The sequence below is a fragment of the Lissotriton helveticus genome, chromosome 3_1 (genome assembly GCF_964261635.1).
Source record: "Lissotriton helveticus chromosome 3_1, aLisHel1.1, whole genome shotgun sequence".
NCBI lineage: Eukaryota > Metazoa > Chordata > Amphibia > Caudata > Salamandridae > Lissotriton > Lissotriton helveticus.
The window spans coordinates 1029711460-1029738405 of NC_136061.1; the positions used below are offsets into that span (position 1 = coordinate 1029711460).

Consider the following 26946-nt stretch of genomic DNA (forward strand, 5'->3'; position numbering starts at 1 on the left):
TCCACCCTCACTGGCTCATGTTACCCAACAGGGCCAGCCTCACTGAGTCATGTTACCTGACAGGACCACCTTCACTGGCTCATGTTACCCAACAGGGCCATCCATCCTCACTAGCTCATGTTACCCAACAAGGCCATCCATCCTCACTGGCTCATGTTACTCAACAGGGACATCCTCACTGGCTCATGTTACCCGACAGGGCAATCCTCACCGGCTCATGTTACCCGACAGGGCCATCCATCCTCACTGGCTCATGTTACCCAATAGGACCACCCTCACTGGCTCATGTTACCCAACAGGGTCATCCACCCTCACTGGCTCATGTTACCCAACAGGGCCAGCCTCACTTGGTCATGTTACCTGACAGGACCACCTTCACTGGCTCATGTTACCCAACAGGGCCATCCATCCTCACTGGCTCATGTTACCCGACAGGGCCATCCTCACTGGCTCATGTTACCCAACAGGGCCATCCACCCTCAGTGGCTCATGTTACACAAAAGGGCCATCCATCCTCACTGGCTCGTGTTACATTACAGGGCCATCCATCCTCACTGGCTCATGTTACCCAACAGGGCCATCCTCACTGGCTCATGTTGCCCGACAGGGCCATCCATCCTCACAAGCTCATGTTACCCAACAAGGCCATCCATCCTCACTGGCTCATGTTACTCAACAGGGACATCCTCACTGGCTCATGTTACCCGACAGGGCAATCCTCACCGGCTCATGTTACCCGACAGGGCCATCCATCCTCACTGGCTCATGTTACCCAATAGGACCACCCTCACTGGCTCATGTTACCCAACAGGGTCATCCACCCTCACTGGCTCATGTTACCCAACAGGGCCAGCCTCACTGGGTCATGTTATCTGACAGGACCACCCTCACTGGCTCATGTTACCCAACAGGGCCATCCATCCTCACTGGCTCATGTTACCCGACAGGGCCATCCATCCTCACTGGCTCATGTTATCCAACATGGGCATCCTCACTGGCTCATGTTACCCGACAGGGCCATCCTCACTGGCTCATGTTACCCAACAGGGCCATCCACCCTCAGTGGCTCATGTTACACAAAAGGGCCATCCATCCTCACTGGCTCGTGTTACCTTACAGGGCCATCCATCCTCACTGGCTCATGTTACTTGACAGGGCCATTCTCACTGGCTCATGTTACCCAACAGGGCCATCCATCCTCACTGGCTCATGTTACTCAACAGGGACATCCTCACTGGCTCATGTTACCCGACAGGGCAATCCTAACCGGCTCATGTTCCCCGACAGGGCCATCCATCCTCACTGGCTCATGTTACCCAATAGGACCACCCTCACTGGCTCATGTTACCCAACAGGGTCATCCACCCTCACTGGCTCATGTTACCCAACAGGGCCATCCTCACTGGGTCATGTTACCTGACAGGACCACCCTCACTGGCTCATGTTACCCAACAGGGCCATCCATCCTCACTGGTTCATGTTACCCGACCGGGCCATCCATCCTCACTGGCTCATGTTATCCAACAGGGGCATCCTCACTGGCTCATGTTACCCGACAGGGCCATCCTCACTGGCTCATGTTACCCAACAGGGCCATCCACCCTCACTGGCTCATGTTACACAAAAGGGCCATCGATCCTCACTGGCTCATGTTACCTAACAGGGCCATCCATCCTCACTGGCTCATGTTACCCAACAGGGCCATCCTCACTGACTCATGTTACCCGACAGGGCCATTCTCACTGGCTCATGTTACCCGACAGGGCCATCCTCACTGGCTCATGGTACTCAACAGGGCCATTCTCACTGGCTGCCAAGATAAGTCTTACCTAACACAACATTAATGAAAGTATAGAGGGAGGCCGTGCAATACTCTATGTCACGCAGAAATGGCCATCCATCCTCACTGGCTCATGTTACCCAACAGGGCCATCCATCCTCACTGGCTCATGTTACTCAACAGGGACATCCTCACTGGCTCATGTTACCCAACAGGGCAATTCTCACCGGCTCATGTTACCCAATAGGACCACCCTCACTGGCTCAAGTTACCCAACAGGGTCATCCACCCTCACTGGCTCATGTTACCCAACAGGGCCAGCCTCACTGGGTCATGTAACCTGACAGCACCACCCTCACTGGCTCATGTTACCCAACAGGGCCATCCATCCTCACTGGCTCATGTTACCCAACAGGGGCATCCTCACTGGCTCATGTTACCCGACAGGGCCATCCTCACTGGCTCATGTTACCCGACAGGGCCATCCTCACTGGCTCATGTTACCCGACAGGGCCATCCATCCTCACTGGCTCATGTTACCCAACAGGGGCATCCTCACTGGCTCATGTTACCCGACAGGGCCATCCTCACTGGCTCATGTTACCCGACAGGGCCATCCATCCTCACTGGCTGCCAAGATGAGTCTTACCTAACACAACATTAATGAAAGTATAGAGGGAGGCCCTGCAATACTCTATGTCACGCAGAAATGCATATTTACAGCAGAAACTTCAGAATAAAATCGAGAGTTAGTGCATTCTTAAATAATGGGTAGGGCCCACTAACCAAAACGTTTTATTTGAATCTACAGGTTGCAATGCAAACACCTCAATACCAGAAGCATGGCTATGAGCTTTTTATACACAACAATTTTTACAGTGGCTTTATGAAGAAAATGAAATAAATGTATATAATACGATATCCTTATGGAATAATCTCTTTATATACCTCAATAATGTTTTGAATCCAATACTGTACAACTGTAGAGAAAAATCAAACCACTGAAACAATTGTTGTATATAAAAAAAAGCTCATAAATATGCTTCTGAACTGAGGTGACTGGATTCCAGCACATAGATTTGAACTAAAGATTAACTGAGTAAACACAAATAATGTTTAAGCAAATCAAACCCTGAATATGTGATAACACATTAAAAAATATAGACAAGCACGGTTAAAGTTTTAAAGAAATGCTTTTCGATATGCATTAAAAATAGACAATGCACACACTCTTACAGTTACATGTGAGGCAAATATTATTTGATTCGCATCACAGTGCAAAAAGGAAATCCCAGTCCATCAATTTTCCAAGAATTAACAACATTTACCATATCAAGTATCCTAGGGCAAGATGAGGCCATTGCAGCCATCTGTCAAGCCTCCAGTAAGGCGTGGATACTATTTCCGCCAGCTGTTTTTCACTCCTAGTGGATAAAAACCTGAGCAGCAGACGGTGCCTCCAGCTCTCATGGCTCACCCAGATCCACACCAAATTTTATTTTATTTTTTAGAGGTTTTATATAGCGCTGGCTGGACCCGGGGTATCAGAGCGCTTTACATTTGAGAGACAAGAAAGGTCAATAAGACAGGGGACATACATATCATCAATGTATATAAACAACATAAAAGTCTCCGCTGACAGATTTCAAAAAGATAAATATGGGAAATCAGCACAACAAAATGTGTAAGATGTGATAAATCAAAAATATCAAAAGGCACAAATTGAAAAAAAGCGTAAAATTGCAGGGTCAGGATAGGAAGGTTAGTGGTCAGTTAGGTTGGTAAGGAAGAGAAGCGGGAGGGGCAGAAATGGGGGGTTGAAGGGGATGCGGGCTGAGGGTGGATAAGGGAAGGGGGGGGGAGCAAGGAGGAGTGAAGGTGGTAAACAGGGAGGGGGAAGTGACGAGGAGAAAGGGTGAGTAAGGCTAAAAACAAGGGAGGGCGAATGCATCTAGGGTCGGACAGATGTAGCCAGAGGAAGAGAACAGATATGGATTAGGGTCCCCAGTATTTATTGAGAAGATGTAGTTTGAGTTCTTTTTTGAAACTAGAGTAGGAAGGGTTGCAGCGAAGGTCAGTTGGAAGGGCATTCCAAATGCAAGGAGCGTTGCCAGAAAAGGATCTAGACTGGGTGTTTTTCTTTTTTAGAAGGGGGGATAAGAATGAGGGTGTTAGTACTTCTCAAGGAACGGGAGCAACCGGCTTTAGTGAGTTTGCTAGCGAAAATGCCTGCCGCAGTGCCCCACCAACATAAATCAGCCCCTACAATACCCCATTTCTCCAGCCCTACAGTTTATCCTTATGACTACTAGAAATGTATTCCTAAACAGGGATACCTATCCATCACACACACTTGCAATGTCCCAGAGATTTGTCGCAGTACGGCAGGCACACACGATTGGTTTTCAATGCAAGATCTTCATTCACTGTATGGTGGCTTTGCATGGGCATGAGTGAGCCTAAAATGGCAGCTAACCCATCACCCTAAATCAAACTGTTGGTCGTACCCCATTTTTGGTGACAACACCGATGTCCAAAGGCTACCAGGAAGATGCAGCCAAAGTAGCTCCACCCACATGGGTCCATTACCTTCCCATGCTGCCGAAACACAGGCGAGGACAGATTTTAAGAGATTAGATCTAGTAGTTGTCCTCTTAATGAAAACCTATCAAAAGGTTTGCACTCGGCACAGTCAGTGTATTACTAAAACATAACTTTTGAAATCACTGTAAACACCTAAACATTATTTTTACAAAATGTGTGACAGCCTATTTATTACGTGTGCAACTGCATAACAAATGCATAAATAATTAAACCTACTGTGTGCAATTTGTTTTTGTAAACTAAGGAAACATATTAACAGTGCTTTCTGATACAGGCCTGGACCACTTAGCACTATAATGCACATGTTACTATTTCCCCAGTGCATCGACCAGGATACACATCAGTGACTGTCTGGTTACATCCACAGACATCTGAAGTAATCACATTAACCCATCGAGCGTTCAAGCAGGAAACAATAGTTGTTGGACTAGGTATTTTACAAAGGCCAACGAGTCATTGGGCCCGCCCCCAGATATTATAACTGATACATCCTTAACAATGGCCAGCCAAAAAAGTTTGGTAAAAACACAGGATAAGTGCATTTTAATGGAACAGGATCTCGACCGGATCAGATATACCGATGGCGCAGAGGGCCTTGTCTAATCACACAAAGCCATAGCATGCCAACCACATCTGAAGGCAGGGCTGGGAAGACAAGCCTTACAGAACACTCTGAGAACCAGGCTTCTAACACTGCCAATATGGGACTATGAGGGTCACTGAAAAACACACTGCCAGGAAATACGGGATGTTGCCTGTGTCAACACCATATAGAATCAGTCGAGCACATTGTTTGTTGCTGTCCAGTCCAGCCCTGTTGGGCTAGGGGTGATTATACCTAAGAACGATGTTTCTGCAAAACAGTGTAAGAACATGCAAAGAGGCCCTAATGCTTACCTACACTACCACGGTGCCGATGCACCTCGCAAGAATGAGCAAGTTTTAGCGGAAGCAGAAAGGATTCTACGAACAAACCAAGAAACCGAGACTAAAGATTGCAAAACACAAGCCGCTGATCGTTTATTGCTGCAGAAACACTTTCTGGTGGGGTGGGGGGGGGGGGGGGGGGGACTGCACATGAATTGGCACTGAATGGTTCCGTACATAGAGTGCATCTCACACTCTACGATTCTGAGGAGCACCTAGGCACACATGAAGCTTGCATTGCCTGGGGGAAGCATCCTATTTATCTCTGGCACAATCCCTTGGTGGGGTCTTTTGCACAAATATGCAGCACACAGATTTACGCGCTTTTCCTGCACCACGAGTTTTAACACAAGTTTTAACTCGTATTAGGTGGTTTTTAGCACCAATCCGGAACCTTAGATCGCGGCACCATAGGGTCCCATGCATACATTCTACGGCATTTGGATGCTCCAGGTTTACTTCATTTTTGTTAATGCATGCATGCACTCCTCCGAGTAACACGTACGATCGACTAGGATGCAAAATATCAGGACCACAATGTAACCCAAGAGTAATCTTGGGCTACAAATGTTGTGGCATTTTATATTTTTCTATTTAAATGATTATCGCATAGGTTTGATCCTGTTTTATGACGAAATTTAAATTCCCTTTTGTAAATGATTTTAGGTATCATACAATAAAGATTTTACTCCATCGAGCTTTCCCACCAGAAAAAAAAAATCACCATAGATAAAAAGTTGCATTTATTTTTCTCTGACGTTGTGTGCATAATATTTTATATGGAGTTACCTTTAGGTGAAAGGCCACCAACATAGAGAATATTTTGTTCTTTTTAGCCACTTCTCTGATTCCGCCTAGAGTCCTTGACCATCCCCAACTGTACCTGGGATCACAGTTCCCATACTTTTCTTTACACACTTCGACCGCTGGAGCTGACGCAGATACTTCTAATCTGTGTTTGGAAATAAAACAGTCTTTGCAACTGAAAATAAAATTCCTGGCTGAAGACACAACCTGAAACTCCTCCTGTCCACTCCACGCCCCCTCTGTGTCACCCCTGATCAGTTTAAGTCCGTATTGTTCCTAAAATACAGCCACACCTTTGAGCCGTAATTCGAGCTGGTGGAAATCTGGTGAAAATTCTACAAAATTATTCTAATTTTAAGATTCTAATATTTAGTATAAAACCGAGAACTGTTCAACATTGCACGGTTGATAATGTTAAGACAACCTTCTTTATGCAGTTTCAAATGTCACTATTAATGTACAAACGTCTTTAGGGCACGTTTTAAGACTTGATTTTTTAAAATAAAAAATTAACCTGGAAGGTGTTAGTAATGGAGAGCAGATGACATTTAAATTGATACAAATCAAACGAAAGTAAGATCTGTGTGTGTGGAGGAGAGGATACGGGTGGGAGGACGTGGAACACGTGATCATCACCTCCGGATATATATAGATCCTCATTACACAATTCCAGGGTCGCCAAGCACGCTAAGAGCCACATAACCTTTTCTTATTTTTACTTAGGTTCAACTAGAAAAAAAAATCGCAGAAAAACATATGTACCACCTTAATTAAAAAAAAAAAACATGTCTATCTCGACTCTTCTTAATAAAACAATGTAATGGATTTAAATTGATATACAGAAGACATTCTAAAACGTACTCACAAAAGTTCGTCCTCTGTTGAATATTTTTTAAAATCATTTTCTTCTGCACTGTTTCAGTGCTGTTTTACATAAAGAATCACGGATGTGTATAATTTTCTGAAAATATTAATATAGTGATATTCTACAGAGATGTACTGACATCTAGCGGCTACTGATGTTATCACTCTTAGCAAAGACCGTTTTCGGAAAAGCTAAAGCAGCCACGCTCCACATATCCGCTTTGCAACATTTAGGAATAGTTTCCACAAGGAATAGGGTGCCGCTGTTAATACATCCCGTACTATTCACAATTAATAAATTGTAAATCTCTTCAAACAGGGATTTTTCAGCATAAGGAGGCTATTTTATGCACCACCCAGGAGGCTCTTTTCATGATACTTAGTTGAAGCACAAACTCCCTACCTCAATATGGAATCGGAGGCTCTAGAAGCATAACTCTTCTTCATCTATGTGCACGGCCTGTCATGCCTTGTGCGTAGTGCACACAGGGCATGGCCGTGCGCTGCACTTGCAGGACAGGGCTCCATCCAAGCACTGTTTACTTTGTGCACGTGACGCGACATGCCACAGTGCTGTTACCACAATGAGCATGATCTGCGAAATACTGCAAATAGTTCATCCATTGCTTGGTCTGTGAACAGGGCTTGGGACCAGTACATGCAGGACAAGGCACGCGCCTGTTATGTTCAGTGTGCAGAGCACAGACTGTAGCCATGTCCTGTGTTCTGTGCACGGCAAGGCTTGTGGCTTTTAGTGCGTGTGTTGTCGCATGCGCCTAGGTTTGGCCTCAGATATAAAAGTGTGGCCTCATTTTCCCTGAGTAGATTCATAGTAAACACATATATCTCAATCTCTTCGGGCACAGTGTCCTATGATCAGTGCAGTCTCAGGGGTACAGGTATCTAAATGGGCAGATGAACCCCGATATTTTCAGCGTTAGAGCAGTGCAGTATCCTACCCTTAGGACAGCTTCATAATTTACAAGTATACCCTCGTTTGACAATACCAACCCTTAATGTGCCCGTACCGCATCGTTGCCAAGTGCAGTCTCATATTATGCAGCTATAGTTTCAAACACATGTTGGCCTAATTGAATCAGATACACCGCCGATGCTAATTACGGCCACATATGCAGCAGTACAGACTCATATGCTCAGAAAAAGTTCCATATGCTCAGATATAGAGGTCTATGTTCTGGTATGTTCATATGTAAACGCATATTCCCATATGCTCAGGCATAGTTCCATATCCTCAAACATGTTATGTTATGTTATAAACAATTTATTCCAAATTGGTTCCCAGAGAGACCAAAAGGTTTTTTCACATGTGGGAACTGCAATATATGCCCCATGGGTAAAAACAAGATTTCTAGCTTCTGTTACAACTCAAGCAGGTAGTATAGAATCGACTCTTTCATAAATTGCAATACAACACATGTGGTTTATATACTTGGATGCAGGTGTAACATCATTTATGTAGGCAGCACAGTGCTCCCCCTTAAACTGAGAATCCAAGAACATGGACGTGCGATTAGAACCAGAGATATTAGATATCCCATCACGAATCATTATGTGGCCGAACATGCTGAGGATCCTGACTTTTGGTTCCATGCTATAGAGCACATCCCGACCCCAAAAAGGGGAGGTAATAGAGAACTGCTACTACGACAAAAAGAGGCAAAGTGGATTTGTCGTTTGAGGGCCATCAGCCTCGGGCTCAATACTGATGATGAGATGCATCACTTCCTGTAGGGCATACGTTCTACACCTATATCCCATTGGGCTCAATGGGTATACTATGAAATCCTGTAATTGAAACGAAGTAATTGAATAAATTACTTATATGTTGATTTTGATTGATTTTTGCATGACATGCCATGATACTATGAAAGAATAACTAAGTGAACAAATATTCTGTGAATTGGCATTCAGCAAAAGTAATCGGGTTTTGTATTGTATATACTTTATATATGTCACACTGTCCTTTCTTTGTCTTTACTTAACCTTTTTTCCTTGCCTGTCCCTGATTTTATCCTCTCTTTGACTAAACGTAGTATTTAATTATGTCAATGCTAGTTTGGATAAAGGCACTCATAAGATTGCCATATATGTCATACTGAACCTGACCATTCCAAGATGGTGCCCCAGCTACAACTTGGATAGTCCATCTTCACATTTGTGACCTAGCAACGATAGATGTTTATGAAATTATTCCTCGTTATAGCGGCAGAGCCCACACATAAAATATAGGTGTCTCGCCAGTCTATGGAGAAAGATAAAACAAAATATACATGCCTCATATATCTGGCTGAATTAACTGGGGATACCAGCCCTTGTGAACATATACCCTTGTTCAATTGCAGCTTTATGAGGCAGAACATTTGGATCAACATCGGGAATATTCCCATAGACTTATATAACATTTCAATCAGCCCGTTTGGTAAAATATACCGACAGGGTGCAACTATTAATATACGGTGCACACTACAAGATGGCGCCGACACAAAAGCGGCAGAATGGACGAGCCATTTCCGCTAAGACGTAACACACAGGAAATTGGAATCGTGGCGGGGTTAGCTAGGGTATTTAAACTGGGAAGCTATGATGGCTCGGTTTGCGACTTTCTTTCCACCTGGGATCCGACGAACTATTTGGTAAGTGAAAAAGAGGGTGCCTATCTCTCGTCACGTTTGTTCGTCAGAAAGGCATATTTGACTTAGATTTCCCAGGCATATCATGCGGACTCTTGATGGATAAGTGTACTTGATTATTATATTATATATTTGCTTATCAACGAAGTCCTGTCCGACTTTATGTTTTTTCTCGATATGGGACTAGATGGGAAAATGGATAGGTTAACATCTGTATGCTGGTCGTGCTACATGATTTCTTGTTTCAAATATGGTAGATGTTATGGATGGCCCTGTTTTTAAATGCATTGACTTCTATGGTAGCTCTGAGCCTCCTGTTACATTGTACCTTGAGATAATGAGACTGTGAGATGAACTCGATAATCACTGGCATCTAATTGGTTCTTTCTTTTGTTTTTTGATTTTTATTTTCTATTGGCTCTTGGACTATGTATTAGAAAGGGCGGCCAAGACCTATGGCGGGACCCTCCTCAAGTTATTAAGCTTTTGGGATTCAACCAGTTATTCCGCTATAGAGAGGTAAGACTTTCTCCATGTTTACCGCATAAAGTGGACATGTAGATATTGAACCTCAACAGAGTATTCTCACAATGGACCTATAATATGTACAAACTATGGTAATTTTGAATGGCTGTATTTTAAGGAATTACTTTACATAGTATCTCTATTATAATTAGTTTGTCTTGTTCACAGAACAGAAACACCCTGGATCACCAATTGAGTGACTGGCTGTCTTATGATCCATATTTGGAAATAGCTCTCTGCGAAACAAATTGTAAAAATATTAGGAGGAGTTTGACACAGCGAATTTGTTTTCTCACTTCAATAGGTGAGACATTTTCTCTGGTTTTTCCTTATTTTATTTCTTTTTCCCTTTTCTCTTTTTCGCAATTTACGTGTCTTGATGGTTGGAAACTGGAGACTAATGCAATAAGATAATACTTGATGAATCAATGGACAGTCTATGTAGGCGGTCCCAAAATTATGCTTAAAATTGCTGAAACTTGAAATCTATCTATGTGTAGAATCTATGTCCCCACGTACTTGTGAGACGATATATAGATATATATTCTTTGGGAAGTTATAATAACTTATTGGAATGTGTTCTGTTTCGGACTGTGTTTCCTGGGGTTTCCCTTCCAAACTAAGAACCAGTGTAGCATGATGTGACTGAAGCATACAAACACATTTGTTTTTAATGTGGTGTTTTGTAAGTTGGTGTTTTTGTATTTATATTGTATGTTTCTTAAGCTGTGTATTGATTGCACATTTTTAATTGTTTCAGCCCTGACGAAGTTCAATGTGAACGAAACGCGTTGGCTAAGGAGTCTGTTTTTATGAGAATTAATTAAATAAAAGAAATTTGGGAATAAGATTTGGAGCTTTCGAGTACTTCTTTTGGTGCACCATCCCTACTTTTATGATAGTTCCATATCCTCAAACATGTTATGTTATGTTATAAACAATTTATAGAGCGCATGTTCACCAACGGTTTCTTGGCGCTGAGCGGGGTCAGACGGTTGCAAAGACAGAAAGAAAGAAGGTAAGAGCATCAGTTATATGCCTGAACAAATAACCATGTTTTGAGAGACTTTCTAAACAGAGTATGGGAAGTGATCAGACGCAGTTCCGGTGGAAGAGAATTCCAGAATTGTGGCGCCAATACAGAGAATCTTAGGCCCCCGCGTTTTTTGCGTTTAAATAAGCAAGGGGTCACCAGATTCAGATATGCGGATCGTAACACACGGGATGGGGCATGGCGCCGAACTTTAAGTGCGATGAAGACCGGTCCGCGGTCTGAAAGGGCTTTCTGAATTATGCAACCTAATTTAAAGAGGCAGCGTTGAGTCACGGGAAGCCAATGTAAGTTTTTCAACAAAGGTTTCACGTAGTGGGATTTCGGTAGACCGTGAACAAGCCTAGCGGCTTGGTTCTGCACCAATTGAAGCATAATGCCATATGTAGCCCCCTGTGCTAAGAGCCCCATTCACACTTCAGGACTGTGGCGGGAGCTGAGGTTAAGTTATTAACTTAACTGGTGATTTTCCCATAGTTAATATATACAAAAATACCCATAGGTTTTGTGTATTTAATAAATGAAACAATTTTTCTTAAAAGGAAGTCATGGTAAGAGAAAGTCACATTTGTATTAAAAAAAAGTGTTCACTTTCCCTAAAACTCTCAAATGCTATTGGGCATTCTGGTTTTCATGCGAAACCTAACCACCATATTCATCAGTTATGGTGAGCAATGCAGCCTTAACTACCCCAGTGCATAGGTCATGGCTTCACAAATGATGTCACAGATGACATCACCATAGACAAAATTGATAGCATCATTGAGGCTTCTCAATTCCCGTAAATGCCAACATTTGCTGGGCTAAATCTTTGGCTTTAGCCAGCAGACTTTGGGAGCAGAGAAGCGCCTTCCTGAGGCCTAAGATTAACTGCGACAGTTTGCTAAACCAAAAAAGCATTCTGGGGGTGACCAGCGGGCTCTAGGAACATTGATGGCCTTCAGCCAGGCCACAGGCTCAACACACCTACCTCAACTGTTTTATATCCGAGCGGCATCTGGTCATGTTGATTGTGCTCTGGTGGCCAACGGGAAAGGGAATTTAGGCCTTGAACTCAGCTGTTCCCATTGGACAGTGCCTTCAAACTTGTCAGGGTAATGGTCTAGGCCTACAGCCGATTGTGAGATTGAGACCTCTCTGCTAAAAATTGAAGCTTTTGCCTGTACACAGTAACCTCTTGGCTATGGCTCTACACTTAATTCCAGTGCTCAGAGCTCCTTCCCCTACAGTTCAATGTACTTGTCCTTCAGCTATGGCTAGGACATTCTGTGCACCAGGTCTGCCATTCAGCCAGAACCTGCACTGAATGTCCTATCCATCATAATAGCTTCATTAACATTATAATGATGTAATTCGGGATGCCGTGGCCTCATCATCAGTATTAGCACTGAATCAATTGATGTATTTTATATTAACTAACAAATGTAATTTCTCTTCAGATTAAAGAAAAATCACTTCCATTTATAATAAATATTTCAGCGATGTACTAAGACTCTTGTCCAAAGAACAAACTAAGTGCACAGAACCTTTGTCTGTGAGCAATGGGACCTGGGATTAAGGCATGCCATGTCATTTCACTATCCAGCTCCCATGCCACGGAACCTTCAGCACACATCCATCGACCACGCGCAATGGAATTTGGGCACAAGGTGTGGACACAGACCATAATCATAGGGATGACCTCATACCATTACTTTAGATTTTTCAAATTACTGCTGGATATGAAATATAACTTGAACATGTCATATCAATAAAACATCTTTGGACAAGTGCCAAAGATATATGGCTAATTCATAAAGACATATGTCCATGTATCGTCAGTTCACATGCAAAAATGGCTTGAGTTACTTTTGCATGGAATTCACAAACGGTGTATATGCACCCACAAATAGATTTATGTTATGTTACATGATGTATAGAGCGCACGCATGGCTGCCCCCACGGTGTAGCTTCCCAGCGCTAGGCCTAAAAGCATGCACCTGCTACTGACAGCCCCCTAGAAAAGAGAGGAAGAGGCTAGATTGAGAAAATCCAAGTCTTGAGGGATTTCCCGAACAGAAGATGGTTATGAGTGTTTCTAATTTGGGAAGAGCATTCCAGAGGGAGGGGGCCAGAGCACGAAAGAACAACCCTTCGCTCGGGGAACTATAGCCAAGTTCTGGTTGGCGGAACGCAGGGCGCGTGTGGGCTGGTAAAATGAAATAAGCTGGCTCAAAATAGGGGGCCCCTAGGAATGTAGAATCTTTTGGGCGAGACAAAGGGTCTTGAAATGAATGTGTTTCTCCACCTGGAGCCAACGTAACCTGCGCATAAGGCGTGAGGCAGAGCAAAATCTGGAAAGAGTAAAAAGCAGCCTAGCTGGAGTCTTTTCAGAACCAAAACCAAACAATTGGAGCCTAAGTATAAAACGTTACAATAGTCCAACCGAGACAGAATGGCCACCTGGATTATAATTTGACAAATACGAGGGTAAATAACAGCAAGAATTGGTTTAAGACTTCGCAGGAGACCGAAGCATGCCGCGGCAACAGATTTAGCTTGAACCTTGAAGGTCAGAGAATTGCTCATCCATTGCTCATCCATATACTTAGATTTTCAATAGATGACTTGGGAAGGAGGAGGGCCCAAGGGAAGCAGGCCACCGGTGGTTGTACCAAACAGGGCTATGTTTGCCAACAAGAAGAATCTCAGTCTAGTTAGCATTCAGGCGCAGGCAGTTATTAGTCATCCACTCTGCTACCGCCAGCATGCCTTTCCGGACAGTGTCCATGCCAAGTGATTGAGTGTCCGAGAATGAAAGTACAAGCTGAGTACCGTCAGAGACCAGCTTAAGCCCAAAAGAATCAACAACTCGAGCTAAAGGCTGGATGTATATGTTAAACAAGGTCAGGCTTAATGATGAGCCTGAGATTGTTAACTGTAAGGGGGAGATTTACCCATGCCTAATTGTACCTCATTATGATATAATATCCTACTTGGGTAAATCTCCTACCATGAGTTGGGAGTGGGTATCCAGGGTAAAGATGCTCCGGAAAGTTTGGGAATCACGACATAAGTTGATGGGTATTCATAATCGTCTCCATAACCCATGGGAAAAATATTTTCCCAGTGCCGAAAGTGAAGATGCACAAATGCCAAGGTCTTTTTTCCATTCGCAACTGTAGCTAAGCTACGTATACCCTCTATTGCAAAAAGCCCTTTACATAAATGCATGTGGGAATTCACATTAGCTTTGCAGGAGTACCCTGAAAGAATCTGAGAATTTCTTAAATTCAGGAACCTGCACCCACATGAGTTAATAAACTTCTGAGAGTAGATTTCGGAAATTCTAGAAGAATCGGGCCTTTTTAGGTTTTGCCTAGCAATGCGTACGAAGTACGCATGCGCTAGCAAAACCTCTTGAGTTCTATGTCGGGTGATGACCCGCCTCTGTCTATCATTGGCTAGCTCCACAAATGGAGGCTAGCTATTGGGAGACAGAGGCTGTCAATCGCGCTTTCTCTTGAAAACGCGATTCGGGGGCGTTTCGCGGTGTTTTTTTAAGCCCCGCCCCTTTGTCCTGGGCCGCGCTGTGATAGGCTGCCGGCCCGGGACACCCCCGTGACGTCATTCCCGGGCCGCGCTGTGATTGGCTGCCGGCCCGGGACTTGACTTGTTTTTCTTTCTCGTGCTAATGCACTAATCCACATGTTTGCAATTGGATTCTAATGCCGCCGCCGCCGCCTCCCCGTCTGCCCAGGAGATGAGCGTCTCAGAGCGAGCGGCCGAGGGGACGGACGGGTGTGTCAAAGGTGCTTTCATTAGTCCGGAGTAATCCCTTCTCTGGTGATTTTCGGTGGGAGGCGAGCAGCCAATTGGATTCTAATGCCGCCGCCGCCTCCCCGTCTGCCCAGGAGATGAGCGTCTCAGAGCGAGCGGCCGAGGGGACGGACGGGTGTGTCAAAGGTGACTTCATTAGTCCGGAGTAATCACTTCTCTGGTGATTTTCGGTGGGAGGCGAGCAGCGGCGACTTTTGCTCGGTTTGTTGTGCTTGTATGCCTTCTGCATGAGCTGGGTGGATTTGTGTGCGTTTCCTTTTTTAGTTGCACAATACCAGCATCGTTTCTTTTTAGAAGTCTAGCGTAGCACATCCTTCCCTGCCCGAGCAGGGGATTATTCCCAGGGGGCAGACGTTGGCCCCAGGCCTTGTGTATTGAAGCTCTGCCCTTTAACAAGCCAAGCACAACAATGTGAAGCTGGAGCCCTGTCGTTGGTGAGCAATTGTCTTTTTACTTTCATTGTCGGGCCACAGGCTGCTCTTGCACGATTCCTGTTCAGTACGGTCTGTTTTTTTATTTTTTCGAAAGGCTTTTAATCGTGGTCTTGTGAAGTTTGTTTACAACGGAAGAAAGTGTAGTAGTGAGTGCGCAGCAGGCAGAAAGCAAGCTCCCGCCTTTCACCGACAGGACTTTGTACTCTGCTTGAATATTTTCTTTACTTTTCAGGCTTACATATTGTGGCTGTGTTGTCATTGTACAGGGGGACTATAGATTCGACATAGTGTAGAGTCACGCTGCTGGCCCTCTGCCACCATGCGACTGATGTAGCTAGGGCAGTCTGAGCCAAATATTGAAAGAAGTTAAACTATGCATGCGGCCGAGGGGACGGACGGGTGTGTCAAAGGTGCTTTCATTAGTCCGGAGTAATCACTTCTCTGGTGATTTTCGGTGGGAGGCGAGCAGCCAATTGGATTCTAATGCCACCGCCGCCTCCCCGTCTGCCCAGGAGATGAGCGTCTCAGAGCGAGCGGCCGAGGGGACGGACGGGTGTGTCAAAGGTGCCTTCATTAGTCCGGAGTAATCACTTCTCTGGTGATTTTCGGTGGGAGGCGAGCAGCGGCGACTTTTGCTCGGTTTGTTGTGCTTGTATGCCTTCTGCATGAGCTGGGTGGATTTGTGTGCGTTTCCTTTTTTAGTTGCACAATACCAGCATCGTTTCTTTTTAGAAGTCTAGCATAGCACATCCTTCCCTGCCCGAGCAGGGGATTATTCCCAGGGGGCAGACGTTGGCCCCAGGCCCTGTGTATTGAAGCTCTGCCCTTTAACAAGCCAAGCACAACAATGTGAAGCTGGAGCCCTGTCGTTGGTGAGCAATTGTCTTTTTACTTTCATTGTCGGGCCACAGGCTGCTCTTGCACGATTCCTGTTCAGTACGGTCTGTTTTTTTATTTTTTCGAAAGGCTTTTAATCGTGGTCTTGGGAAGTTTGTTTACAACGGAAGAAAGTGTAGTAGTGAGTGCGCAGCAGACAGAAAGCAAGCTCCCGCCTTTCACCGACAGGACTTTGTACTCTGCTTGAATATTTTCTTTACTTTTCAGGCTTACATATTGTGGCTGTGTTGTCATTGTACAGGGGGACTATAGATTCGACATAGTGTAGAGTCACGCTGCTGGCCCTCTTGCCACCATGCGACTGATGTAGCTAGGGCAGTCTGAGCCAAATATTGAAAGAAGTTAAACTATGCATAGCGATTGGAATAGTTAATTTAATTTCTTACCTTTTTATTTAAAGCACCCATTAAGTCTTAATTCCCGCCAGTCACCTTAAGGTGCCACACTTAATGTAGTTTTATGGGCTCAAATATGAATATGTGAGCATTCTTTTATTAGAAAAGAAACTGCGTCCTATAAAAAACATCTAATCATTTTGTGCTTTTCAGTGCACATTTTGTTTTCAGTGCACATTTTGCTTTTCAGTGCACATTTTCTAATGTAAATCTGTACGTGATACAAGTTGAATAACGGTAAGCTTTGTTGAATGGCACTTGAACGGTGTTGAGGATGGATTGACCAATGTAACTCATCAAAGGTTATAAGGCTCAACTGCTAACCCAGGAGTGTCCTAGCGCTAGGTGTGTGTAATAGAAGAGTGCTGATTTATGTTCCGAATATCCAAGACTGTGCGTTATTTGTGTAACATTTCATGGAACATGTGGTACTAACGAGTCCACAGGATAAAGCAAATCACTTGAAATCATGCAGCAATTGACAGAGAACAAAGTGGATGGTATTCTTGGTTTACAAGCAGAGTTATCTTGTCACATCATGCCAAACGTGGAAAAGCCTTGGGTTTGTGCATCTGATTACACTCCAGGGCGCTACCATAGAAGATAACGGCCGATGTGGGCATTTTAGACATATTCCTCGAGAGAGTGATCAGTTGTCTACTGTTCATTTTTATTGTGCTTTCCTCTTCGATGTACGGAATTCCACGCCTGTGCATCCATCGTTAATCATTTTAAAGGGAAGGAGGCATGAATGGACTTGTAGTTGGCCTCAAAGGTACACATAATACAAGCCGAGGTAAAAACATGTTGTGTTTTGAGCACTTATATGATGGTTATATAGAGCAATAAAAAGCAAATTAAGTCACTGCCCCTATCACAAATCATGTAAAGCATTTGGCCATTAGATACTGGAGTTTGGGCTTCAACCCTATTGCCAGTAATTCCCATACCCTCAGTAACCCACTGATTGCACATTTTCATTTAAATTGTTACAAAATGGCAAACCCTTCCAGAGGTGAATTAATATTAGAGGTTGTCTTTTACAAGTGCTAACAACAAAACATGACCATTGATCTTCAGCGTTCTCGTGCACCGCTCTTGGTGGCCCATTTTCAGATGTCTTGCTTGACAGATGGACAACATGGCTGAACACTTATGGTCTGTGAGAGATATTAATTAATATGACCATCCCAGAAATGCTTCCCTCAAGGCACCATTAATTGTGTCGCTTGTACTGTCAGAAGACTAGGGAGCATGATTGGCTGAGAGGGAGACAATGGTTTTGTCTGTGCAGGGAATGACCTCCCTAACATAGTCGTGAACTATACCAAAAAGGATACATGATGGGAGCACATGATTGTCATGGGGACGCCACAGTAAACTTAATTGCCCGTGACTAATAGGTCAAGCAGACTTTGTGACTATTATGGAAACTGCTGAAAGATGAATGTGTTAACTTGCTTCCTTTATCTTAATGAGTTTCCATGCCTTCTCTTGCAAAACAGGAAAACGTGAAGGAATTATTGTTTCCTTAATGAAAAAAGTAGGCTTTTCAAGTTTTCTTTTTTCCTACTCATTTTAAGTCTTCATTGGTTTTTCCTTTGTTGTCTTTTGAGAACCTTTAAAGTTAGTTACAAACAAGTGTGAACCTGGGTACCAAGAAGAAGGCAGTGGGGAATGAGCACTTTAATAATCACCAGCAGAGAAAGCTTTAGAGCCCCATTGCTGGACCTCCAAGAACAGGATGCAGGCACAATTGAGTCTCGCACAGTAACATTTGCAATACTGTAATCCCCTGTGCAGCACATAGCATGCGATAATGGGAGCATTGACTGTTATATGTCCCAAAGACCATTACCTTGTCAAACACCATCTAACCTCTCCCACACTAAAAGAACAACGGTTGGTCTCTGAATAAAAAATAAACCCTCACTGTGTCTTCACCAGCACTCTGAAATACCACAGACCCTGCCAACACTATCATCTGTAAAATTAGACCTTCAGCTCACTTTAATTCCGGGGCTCATCGCCACCTCTCTCCATAGTGCCAGCTTTTCGACCTGATAATGTGGTATCCGCACCCCTTCTGTCCTAACACCGCCTGATAGGATCCGAAAATACGAAAAAGCAAACCGGTAACGTGATTAAAGGACGTAGTATATGATATGGTACTACCACTTTATTTATATTGATGGGAATACATTTATACGGTTATGATTGTGTTTGTGCTCATGTGTTTATTGAACATGAATACAAGTAAATATTTATGGCAGAGTAATGACAATACATGCAATTTTACCTTGGACACAGTGCATCTGTTGTTGTTCTGAATATGGTATTGGTATTTGCGTCCCAGTTTTTGCTTCTCAAAATCTGGCCACCATACTTAGCGGTGTTCCAAGTTTATACCACTGTGTTCACCCTCATTCTTTCTCTATTCACGTCTCCTCTTTGTATTCTTCCCTGACCCTTTCTTCCTTCCCTCGCTTCAATCTTCATCCTGACATTTCCTCTCTTCCTTTCCTCTTCCATTACTTCCCAGGAAACTTTGCGCCTGTCTACCCTTCAGAGGACATTTATGAGTGCCTGTGAGCCATAAAGCACATTTCTTGTGCTTCATGCAAAACGGTCAACCACCAACAAGCCCTTTGATAAAGCTCTTGTTGAGCGTAGGTGCTTGTATTGCCCACATTTGGATAATTACTTTACATATATATATATGGCTCTGGGTGTGTGTGGGTGTGTGTGTGTGGGGCTCTGGGTGTGTGTGTGTGTGTGGGGCTCTGGGTGTGTGGCTCTGTGTGTGTGTGTGTGTGTGTGTGTGTGTGTGTGTGTGGCTCTGGGTGTGTGTGTGGCTCTGGGTGTGTGTGTGGCTCTGGGTGTGTGTGTGTGGTAGTAATTGCTGTCTGCTGAGCTCGTCCGTAGGGTACAATAGGTCTCACATTTGCGAGAGATTAAGCTAATGGCAATGTAAATGCAATGCCATTTATTTAGCTGTTTTCAAAACCAACACATAAATACAAATGTTGTCATTTACAATGCCAATAGCTCTAACTTTTCCAAAGGCGAAACCATTGCATTGTAAATGCTTGTTCTTTTTGCCTGCAACAAATATCTTTTGGGTAAATATTCCAATACATTCCATTTTGGAATTTGACTGGCATCGGGGATATTAAACATCTTTTTTTTCTGCTACACATATGCAATCGTTTTTCGACTACCTGGCGGTAAGTGAGCTATGAAAAATTGTAAAGTCATCAAGAAATGTGCTCACATTTTTTCCATCGAATACATCTGTAACAACAATTATATTCTATGGGGTGAGCATCGTCACTTTCAGCCCCAGCATTCTCAATCGCACTCACCTGTAAAGTCAACAGTATCACATGTTTTGTTTAAATTTCACACAGTTGAATATTCCGCCGTCATGTCCGCCTCCTGCGTACTTCCACGCACTGTAATTATTTCATAAAATGTTATCTAGGTATGATGTGGCTCACCACAGGAACCAATAATCTGTAAGTACTTTTAATGAACATTTACTCATTTTTAATTGCGCTAATGACGGGTCCCTTTATTAACGTCACCAAGGGTACGCAAAGCACTCACAGGCCCTTCTTGCCAGAGATACAGAATGGTACTAGTGGGTTGGAGCGCTGAATGAAAAGCTCGCGCCTCAGGAAGACGGAATCTGTGGAGCGGGTGTATTTGTAAAACAAGCCATCACTATAACCTCCTAATGAGTATGTTAGAATTGCAATGCAGTCAACGAACCAAAAACAGTGTCACAGTAAAGTAATTATATCGTAGGTAAAATAGCTCCTAGGCTTGTCTGATTCAGCATTCCAACGCACCTCTACTCCCTCCCACATTTATTTTGTAACACCGTGTCAAATTTAAGCACATTTTGTAAACATATAAAAATATATTAAATGTTCTTACGTTGTGGCCCTTATCACTTTCGTATAATGTAAAGTATTTGAAACCTTCAATCAGTACGGTGCTGAGTACCAAAGACATTTATGAGTTCCTGAAGTATTACTCTCGGGCTGCTTTTTTACCTACTCTGACATGACTTTGTGAATTGACCTCAAAACATGTCAAATAGGATTAAAATGGAAAACTCAGGGAATATTCATATAAAATCAGTGCAAATATAAAGGACTGTGTCCTGTTCTCAATTGTACTACTAGGGAGTTAGATGTTTCAAACAATTCACAAAAGCATGTAAGAGTACTTAGGCGAGTACTGCTGCAGTACTCTTTTACGTACTCTGATATACCCTTTTGAATTGGTCCAAAACATCTAGATTAAAAAGGGCATAATCTGGAAATGTTCACATGCAAATTGTAAAAATAGAAATGACTGTCCCTTTCTGCACTTTTACTGATAGGGAGTTAGGCGTTTCAGGCCGAAACACAAACTAATGTATAGTATGTAAACGAGTAGTACTGTAGTGCTACTCCTCCAGGTCATGATACTTGGTTGAATTCGCCCCATAGTCAGCTGCTGGCTTCTTAATCAGACAATCTGGTTCCCAAACAACCCTTTAGGGCCTTTAGGGCCAGATGTAGGAAGGCAAATACCGGTCGGTAACGGACGATTTCGGCCGTTACCTAGCGGTATTTTGATTTTGGGATGTAAGGGCATGTTAAAATACAGATTCGGTAATTTTACCGATTCGATAAAATACCGACTCTGTAAAATGACCGAATCTGTATTTTGACATGTAGGTAGCACTTAAATCAGTGCTACAGGGGTATAAGAAGTTGTTATTTACCACCAACTAGAAGTTGGTGGTAAATAATGAAAACCCTTTCAAAAGCATTTTTTTTTTGCTTTTAAAACAGTGCCATGTTGCAGACATACATGCCCTAAGGGCATGTATGTCTGCAACATGTGCACCCATGCACAATTGAGGGGTACAACAGGGTGTCAAAGTGACACCCTGCCACCCTTCTATGTTTCCCCCAATTACCGAATCGGTATTTACCGATTCGGTAATTGACATTCATTCCTATGGGCCTCCAGGCCCATAGGAATGAATGGCAATTACCGAATTCGCAATCATCCCGATTCGGTAATTAATTTGGTTAAATTAATTCGGTTAAATTACCTACATCCCGATTGCCAGTTCTTAAATACCGAATCGGTATGATTCGGTATTTAAGAATCGGTAATCTGGGATTACCTACATCTGGCCCTTAGTGTTTAAGATAACTTTGATCACGTAGGTAATTCTGGTATATGGGGCAGCCGCTTATTGTTTGGTATAATTACAACAATGTACATAAAAGGCTGAAGCACTGAAATAGAAAGGCACAGTGCATCATTGCTCTTCATCAGTACATAATGATTTCGTTACAACTAACTATACACACGCCTGACTGACAGGGTGTACAGTCATATTAGTTTCACCGAATAAGGCAGATTTGGGTAACCCTATATTCCTCAGAGCGTGGGTCTATTAAATGTACAACAGCAATGGGTCTGTCAGGCTAATTCTAAACATTTCACAGGTGTCTCTGCAGGTGCCATCACTGTGTCCTTGTGCAGTGATCAATCCCTAGAAATCATACAACTTTATCGATTTTAGGGATCTTCGTTAGACAATGTGATGACAGAAATAAAAACAGGTGCTCCACATAAAACAAGAGAGTGAAATAACGCTGTGCTTGTGAGTTGTAACAATGGAGAAAAGTGAGGAAACAGCGCGAAGATCTTCAGATCAGTGCCTGGCTGCATAATTGAAATACGTTTCAAATGGCAACTCTGAACTTGTATATTTGTTCATTGACAACAAGCGTAGCATACTTCACTTAGTGCAGTCAAAGCATTCATATACAAGGCGCTGACGTTTTGACCTGTAAAATAAAAATGTATATAGCCAGGTCTTCATCAGGACAGGAGCTAGAGGATGCACCCTCCAGTTAGTGGAATGAATACTGCTACCTAATTTACAGTTGAAGCACAATTAATCACCTCATGCAACTTGCTAACAAATTTACACACTATCGCACACATAAACGCACTCTCACCGCAAGCATACATGCAACAAACATTTAACAGCATTTCTTATTTACCTTAGCTTCCTGATAGGGTTATATTCCAGCTAATGTACTCCATTTTCTATTACACTAATATTAATACAAATTGGCAGAAATCAGGCAAGTGGAGATCCAACCAGCGTCCATTAGGAAGAGCTGTTCCTGAGTAACAGGCACTGATTTTGCCATCTCTGAGGCCAGGGGTCACAAAAACAGTGCCAGGGGTAGCAAGGGGCAAGCCAGAGGTTGCCGCTGCAAATCCTGGTGACCAATAAATTACGTCCATGGCTAAAACTTACATTGGAATACCTAAAATACTAACAGAGTAATTAGTTATGCATATATTACACACTCCTGTTGAAAGCAGCTCTTTGAATAGTGCTCATAGACTAATATATATATGTATTTTCTATTTCTGTTGCGGAAACCTAGCCAAAAAAGGCCACAGCACCGAACAGGGTCAACGGCAAATATACATCACATTCTCAAAATCACAAATGCAGATCGGAAGGACGAGGGAAAGGATAACAACTGAGAAACTATAGAAATTGCAAGTGAGCTAATTATATCGCATATATTTCACACGTTTAACTGAAAAGGATATTGTGCCATCAAAACTGGGCAGAGTTGACTATTTGGCATAAAAACACAGTGCATCATAACAAAATCGTCTAAAACAGGATCTGAAAAGAGAAAAATAATGGTAGAAAAATCATTAATGACAACATCTTGCTGATATTCAGTGCTAGAAATGGTAAAAAACTGTACTCAGAGATCTCATATTTTTGGGGGTCATAAGGAAGCAGCAGAAAGGAGGTGAAGCCATGAGTGATGAGAAGTGGGAACCTACAGTCGACTTATTCATTTATTTTGTTAAAGTCTGTGTCCAAAAGAAATTGGCAACGAGGACAAATGAGATAGTAAGGGCCTTATTTCTAGTTTGGCGGATGGATACTCCCTCGAAGTGCTATATTTTATAATGCATGTGTAATATGGCAGGATATCCGCCATGTTTTGATGGAGTATCCCACCTATCAAACTATAAATAAGGTCCTTAATTCTTTTTGGACTTACTTAGTTGGTCACAAGGAGGTTGCATTTCAAAATATCACATATCTATTGCAGAGATCTTTGTGTATACAGCAAGTACCAAGGTTTAATAGCAGTGAGATAACTGGTGATTAATGCACTTATTGGGGGAGAGATCAGTGTGTAGTCTAGTAACAGGTCTGGAATATCATAAAAAAGCATAGCGAGATAATGCACCTGCTAAAAACCACAGACTGTAAGATGCCGGTCGGAGATACATATTTTTTGTAGAAAGCTCATTGGCTTACCGCTTTTGTTGGAGAGATCCTTGTGTTACTTAGTTACAATCATTATAAGACAGCACAGTAAGTTATGAAACAGCATCAAGGAGGTGCAGGCAAACTGCAATGCACAGTTTATAACTTTATAGTTTTTATTTAATCTCTTGTTATTCTAAAGTTGCAAAAATTAGTTCTTTTGATTAGCAATAAACACTTATTAGTAAGTGCTGTATAAATGGCTACAAATTAGGGCCAGATGTGCAAAGCCATTTGCAAAATCACAGGTTTGTGATCACAATGTGACTTTAAGTAGGTATTAAACCCATTTTGCATGACAGAAATAACACATCTGCCTAAGCAATATTAATTTGGCAGATCATTCTATGACCCCACCTGTGACTGGAGATTTGGCAATGTAACCTCTTAGCACAGAGGAAGCATTGCAAAATCAGAGACAGGTCACAAAAAGTTGGTGTGAAATCTGTAACCACTATGTCACCTTTAAATTAGAATATCAGGCCCAAAATAATTCCTGTAGACACATACATCTGACATTCTTACTAATAACCATTTATATATAGAGAGATTTCAAAAACCAAAAACAGACCTCCAAATCAATTTTTCTCTCCTAAGCACTTCAGATACAACAGCAAGCTGTAGGAAGTTGGCTTTATATAGTGTACTAAAACGAAGTGCACTGTGCAGAGAGTCCAGTGGATTCCTAAATGGTGTACAGAGGTAAAGGCTGATAATTCTAATTCTCTTTTTGTGGTAGTGTGGGCAAGCAGTTAGGCTTATCAGAGGGTAGAGCTAAACATTTGTGGTATTCACAGAGGCAATACATGGTACACACACTCAAGAATAAATCCAATACCAATTTATAAAAATAGTAACAATTTTTATATATTTTTTTCACCAAGAACACGTTTTAAGGTAAGTGCTTTCAAAGTTACGATTTTGCAAAGTTTGGAAAATGTGTCACTTTTGTGCGCAATTACGCACCATTAATAGCAATCGGGAAAAAGCAGAGAAATACATATAAAATCAGCAAATGCTTTCCTGAAGTTCACCTTCTCATTTTAGGTCGATGTCAGGCCCAGGTCCAAAGTTTCAGCATGAGAAGTTCAGGAATGTCCCGGTTTGGTCAGGAGCAGAGTGCTGAGTGTCTTGGAAGCTGGTGCGCAAAGACGAAAGATGCCACTTGAAAATACACTGCACAGTAGGAATTACATGTAAGTCAGATGGTTCTCCTTGGAGGGAGGAGGTCGCAAGGGCCTGGGACCCATGGGTGCATAGCTGGTTCATCGTTACTGGGGACGGGTGCACAGTAGATAGGTCAGCTGGGCGCCGTGTGTCTTGAGGTCCTCGTGGTCAGGAGCAGGCAACTTGGAGATGCAATCCCAGGACAGCAGGGCCACTCAGGAAGTGGCTTTCAGGGGTCATGTAGTCCTTCGATGGGTGCAGGTTTCTGGTGTTGTTGGAGTCCGGAGTAGACTCTTCTTCTCGGTGCTTGCCGTTGGGGTCCCAGTACCCCAGGTAATGGTATGCCGTGGCTCCGGTAGGGCCTGGTGTCTCCAAACTTGGTGAGGAGACAGAACTGACCCTCCGGAGCTGTGGTACTTTTTCTTGCTTTGGTGCCGCATCTAGGTCACCGGGGAGCAGCAAGTCGACAAATCGGACTTCTCAGGCTTGGTCCCTGCGGTCTGCAAGGGAGTGATACCTTCACTCCAAGGGAGCTTCTTGGTGATTTATCGGAGGCTAGAGGAGAACTGGGGTACTTGGAGTCCTCATAGTTGCAGGACAAGACAGTATACCACAATTGTGGAGTCTTCCACGCAGCAGGCAGGGGTTAGCTCCAATTTCTTCTGCAGAAGGGCATCAGTCTTCCGGCAGCAGCTCCTCTTTGTCCTTTTACTTCTCTTGTTCATCGAATTTGATGTTCAGGTCTTGGGGTGCCACCTAAATACTGAATTTAGGGGTGCTACAAGGGGAGACAGGTAGTAGCCAATGGACTACCTACATTTAGGGTGTCTACACCCTCTAGTGACCACTTCCAGTGGGAAGGGGCACTACCCTAGCCCTGATAGGTTGTTTCTCCACCATCCCAAGATGGTGAAATTTCAGAAGAGGGGTTCACCTCGCCTGCCCTCCTTAGGGGTCATGTAGGCTAAGTGGAGACCCTTCTCCTAATTTTACTGCCTTTCCTCCCGCCAAAAGCCGAACAGGAAAGGGGGTTTGGCCGCCATACTATCTGGAGGTTCCTGGGCTGTATTTCAAAGGTGGCATCACCTTTGAAGCTTCCTGCCAAGGAAGGCCATCCTGTCCTGGAGGACCTGGTTTGTCTCTGTTCTCTGAGGGCATTGGCTCCCACCCCATGAGGTCAGAATCATATCTGGTGATGGCAGACTGGTGAAAACAAGTCAGAGACAACACCAGTGATTGCTAGGTTTTTCGAGGGACCCTCTAAAAGTGTCTGCTGTGTAATTGTATTATTAAACCCACCACTGGGATCAGTGAAGATTTATTAATACAAGATGGTTGGAACCAAACACCTTAGAAATCAGTGAAGCCATCATGGAGCTAGGAAACTCGTGATGTTATATTGTACACAGTTTAATATTTTAATGGAATCACACTAAGATGTAAAACTGCTCAGGAGAATTATTGAATTCAAATGATTATATTGTGATGTAACTGTACAGCCTGATGCACATCATAAAAAATGAAAACCAATAAACAAATTTAAACAAAAGAAATGGAGCTAGGAAACTTGTGTTGACAAGTATCCAGCCCATGTTCTCTTTATGGCTTCCCTGCGCACTTACAATATCCAAA

The 26946-nt window shown here is 43.2% G+C and overlaps 1 protein-coding gene across 2 annotated transcripts in view; it reads right to left on the reverse strand.

The window, feature by feature from the left end:
• RAPGEF4 (Rap guanine nucleotide exchange factor 4) overlaps positions 1-26946 on the reverse strand; it is a 980403-nt gene that overhangs the window by 201743 nt on the left and 751714 nt on the right. For both annotated transcript variants that reach the window (XM_078681558.1, XM_078681557.1), the window contains one exon: positions 23406-23484. In XM_078681558.1, coding sequence (XP_078537684.1) covers positions 23406-23484 — 79 coding nt within the window. The remainder of the gene's footprint in view (positions 1-23405; positions 23485-26946) is intronic.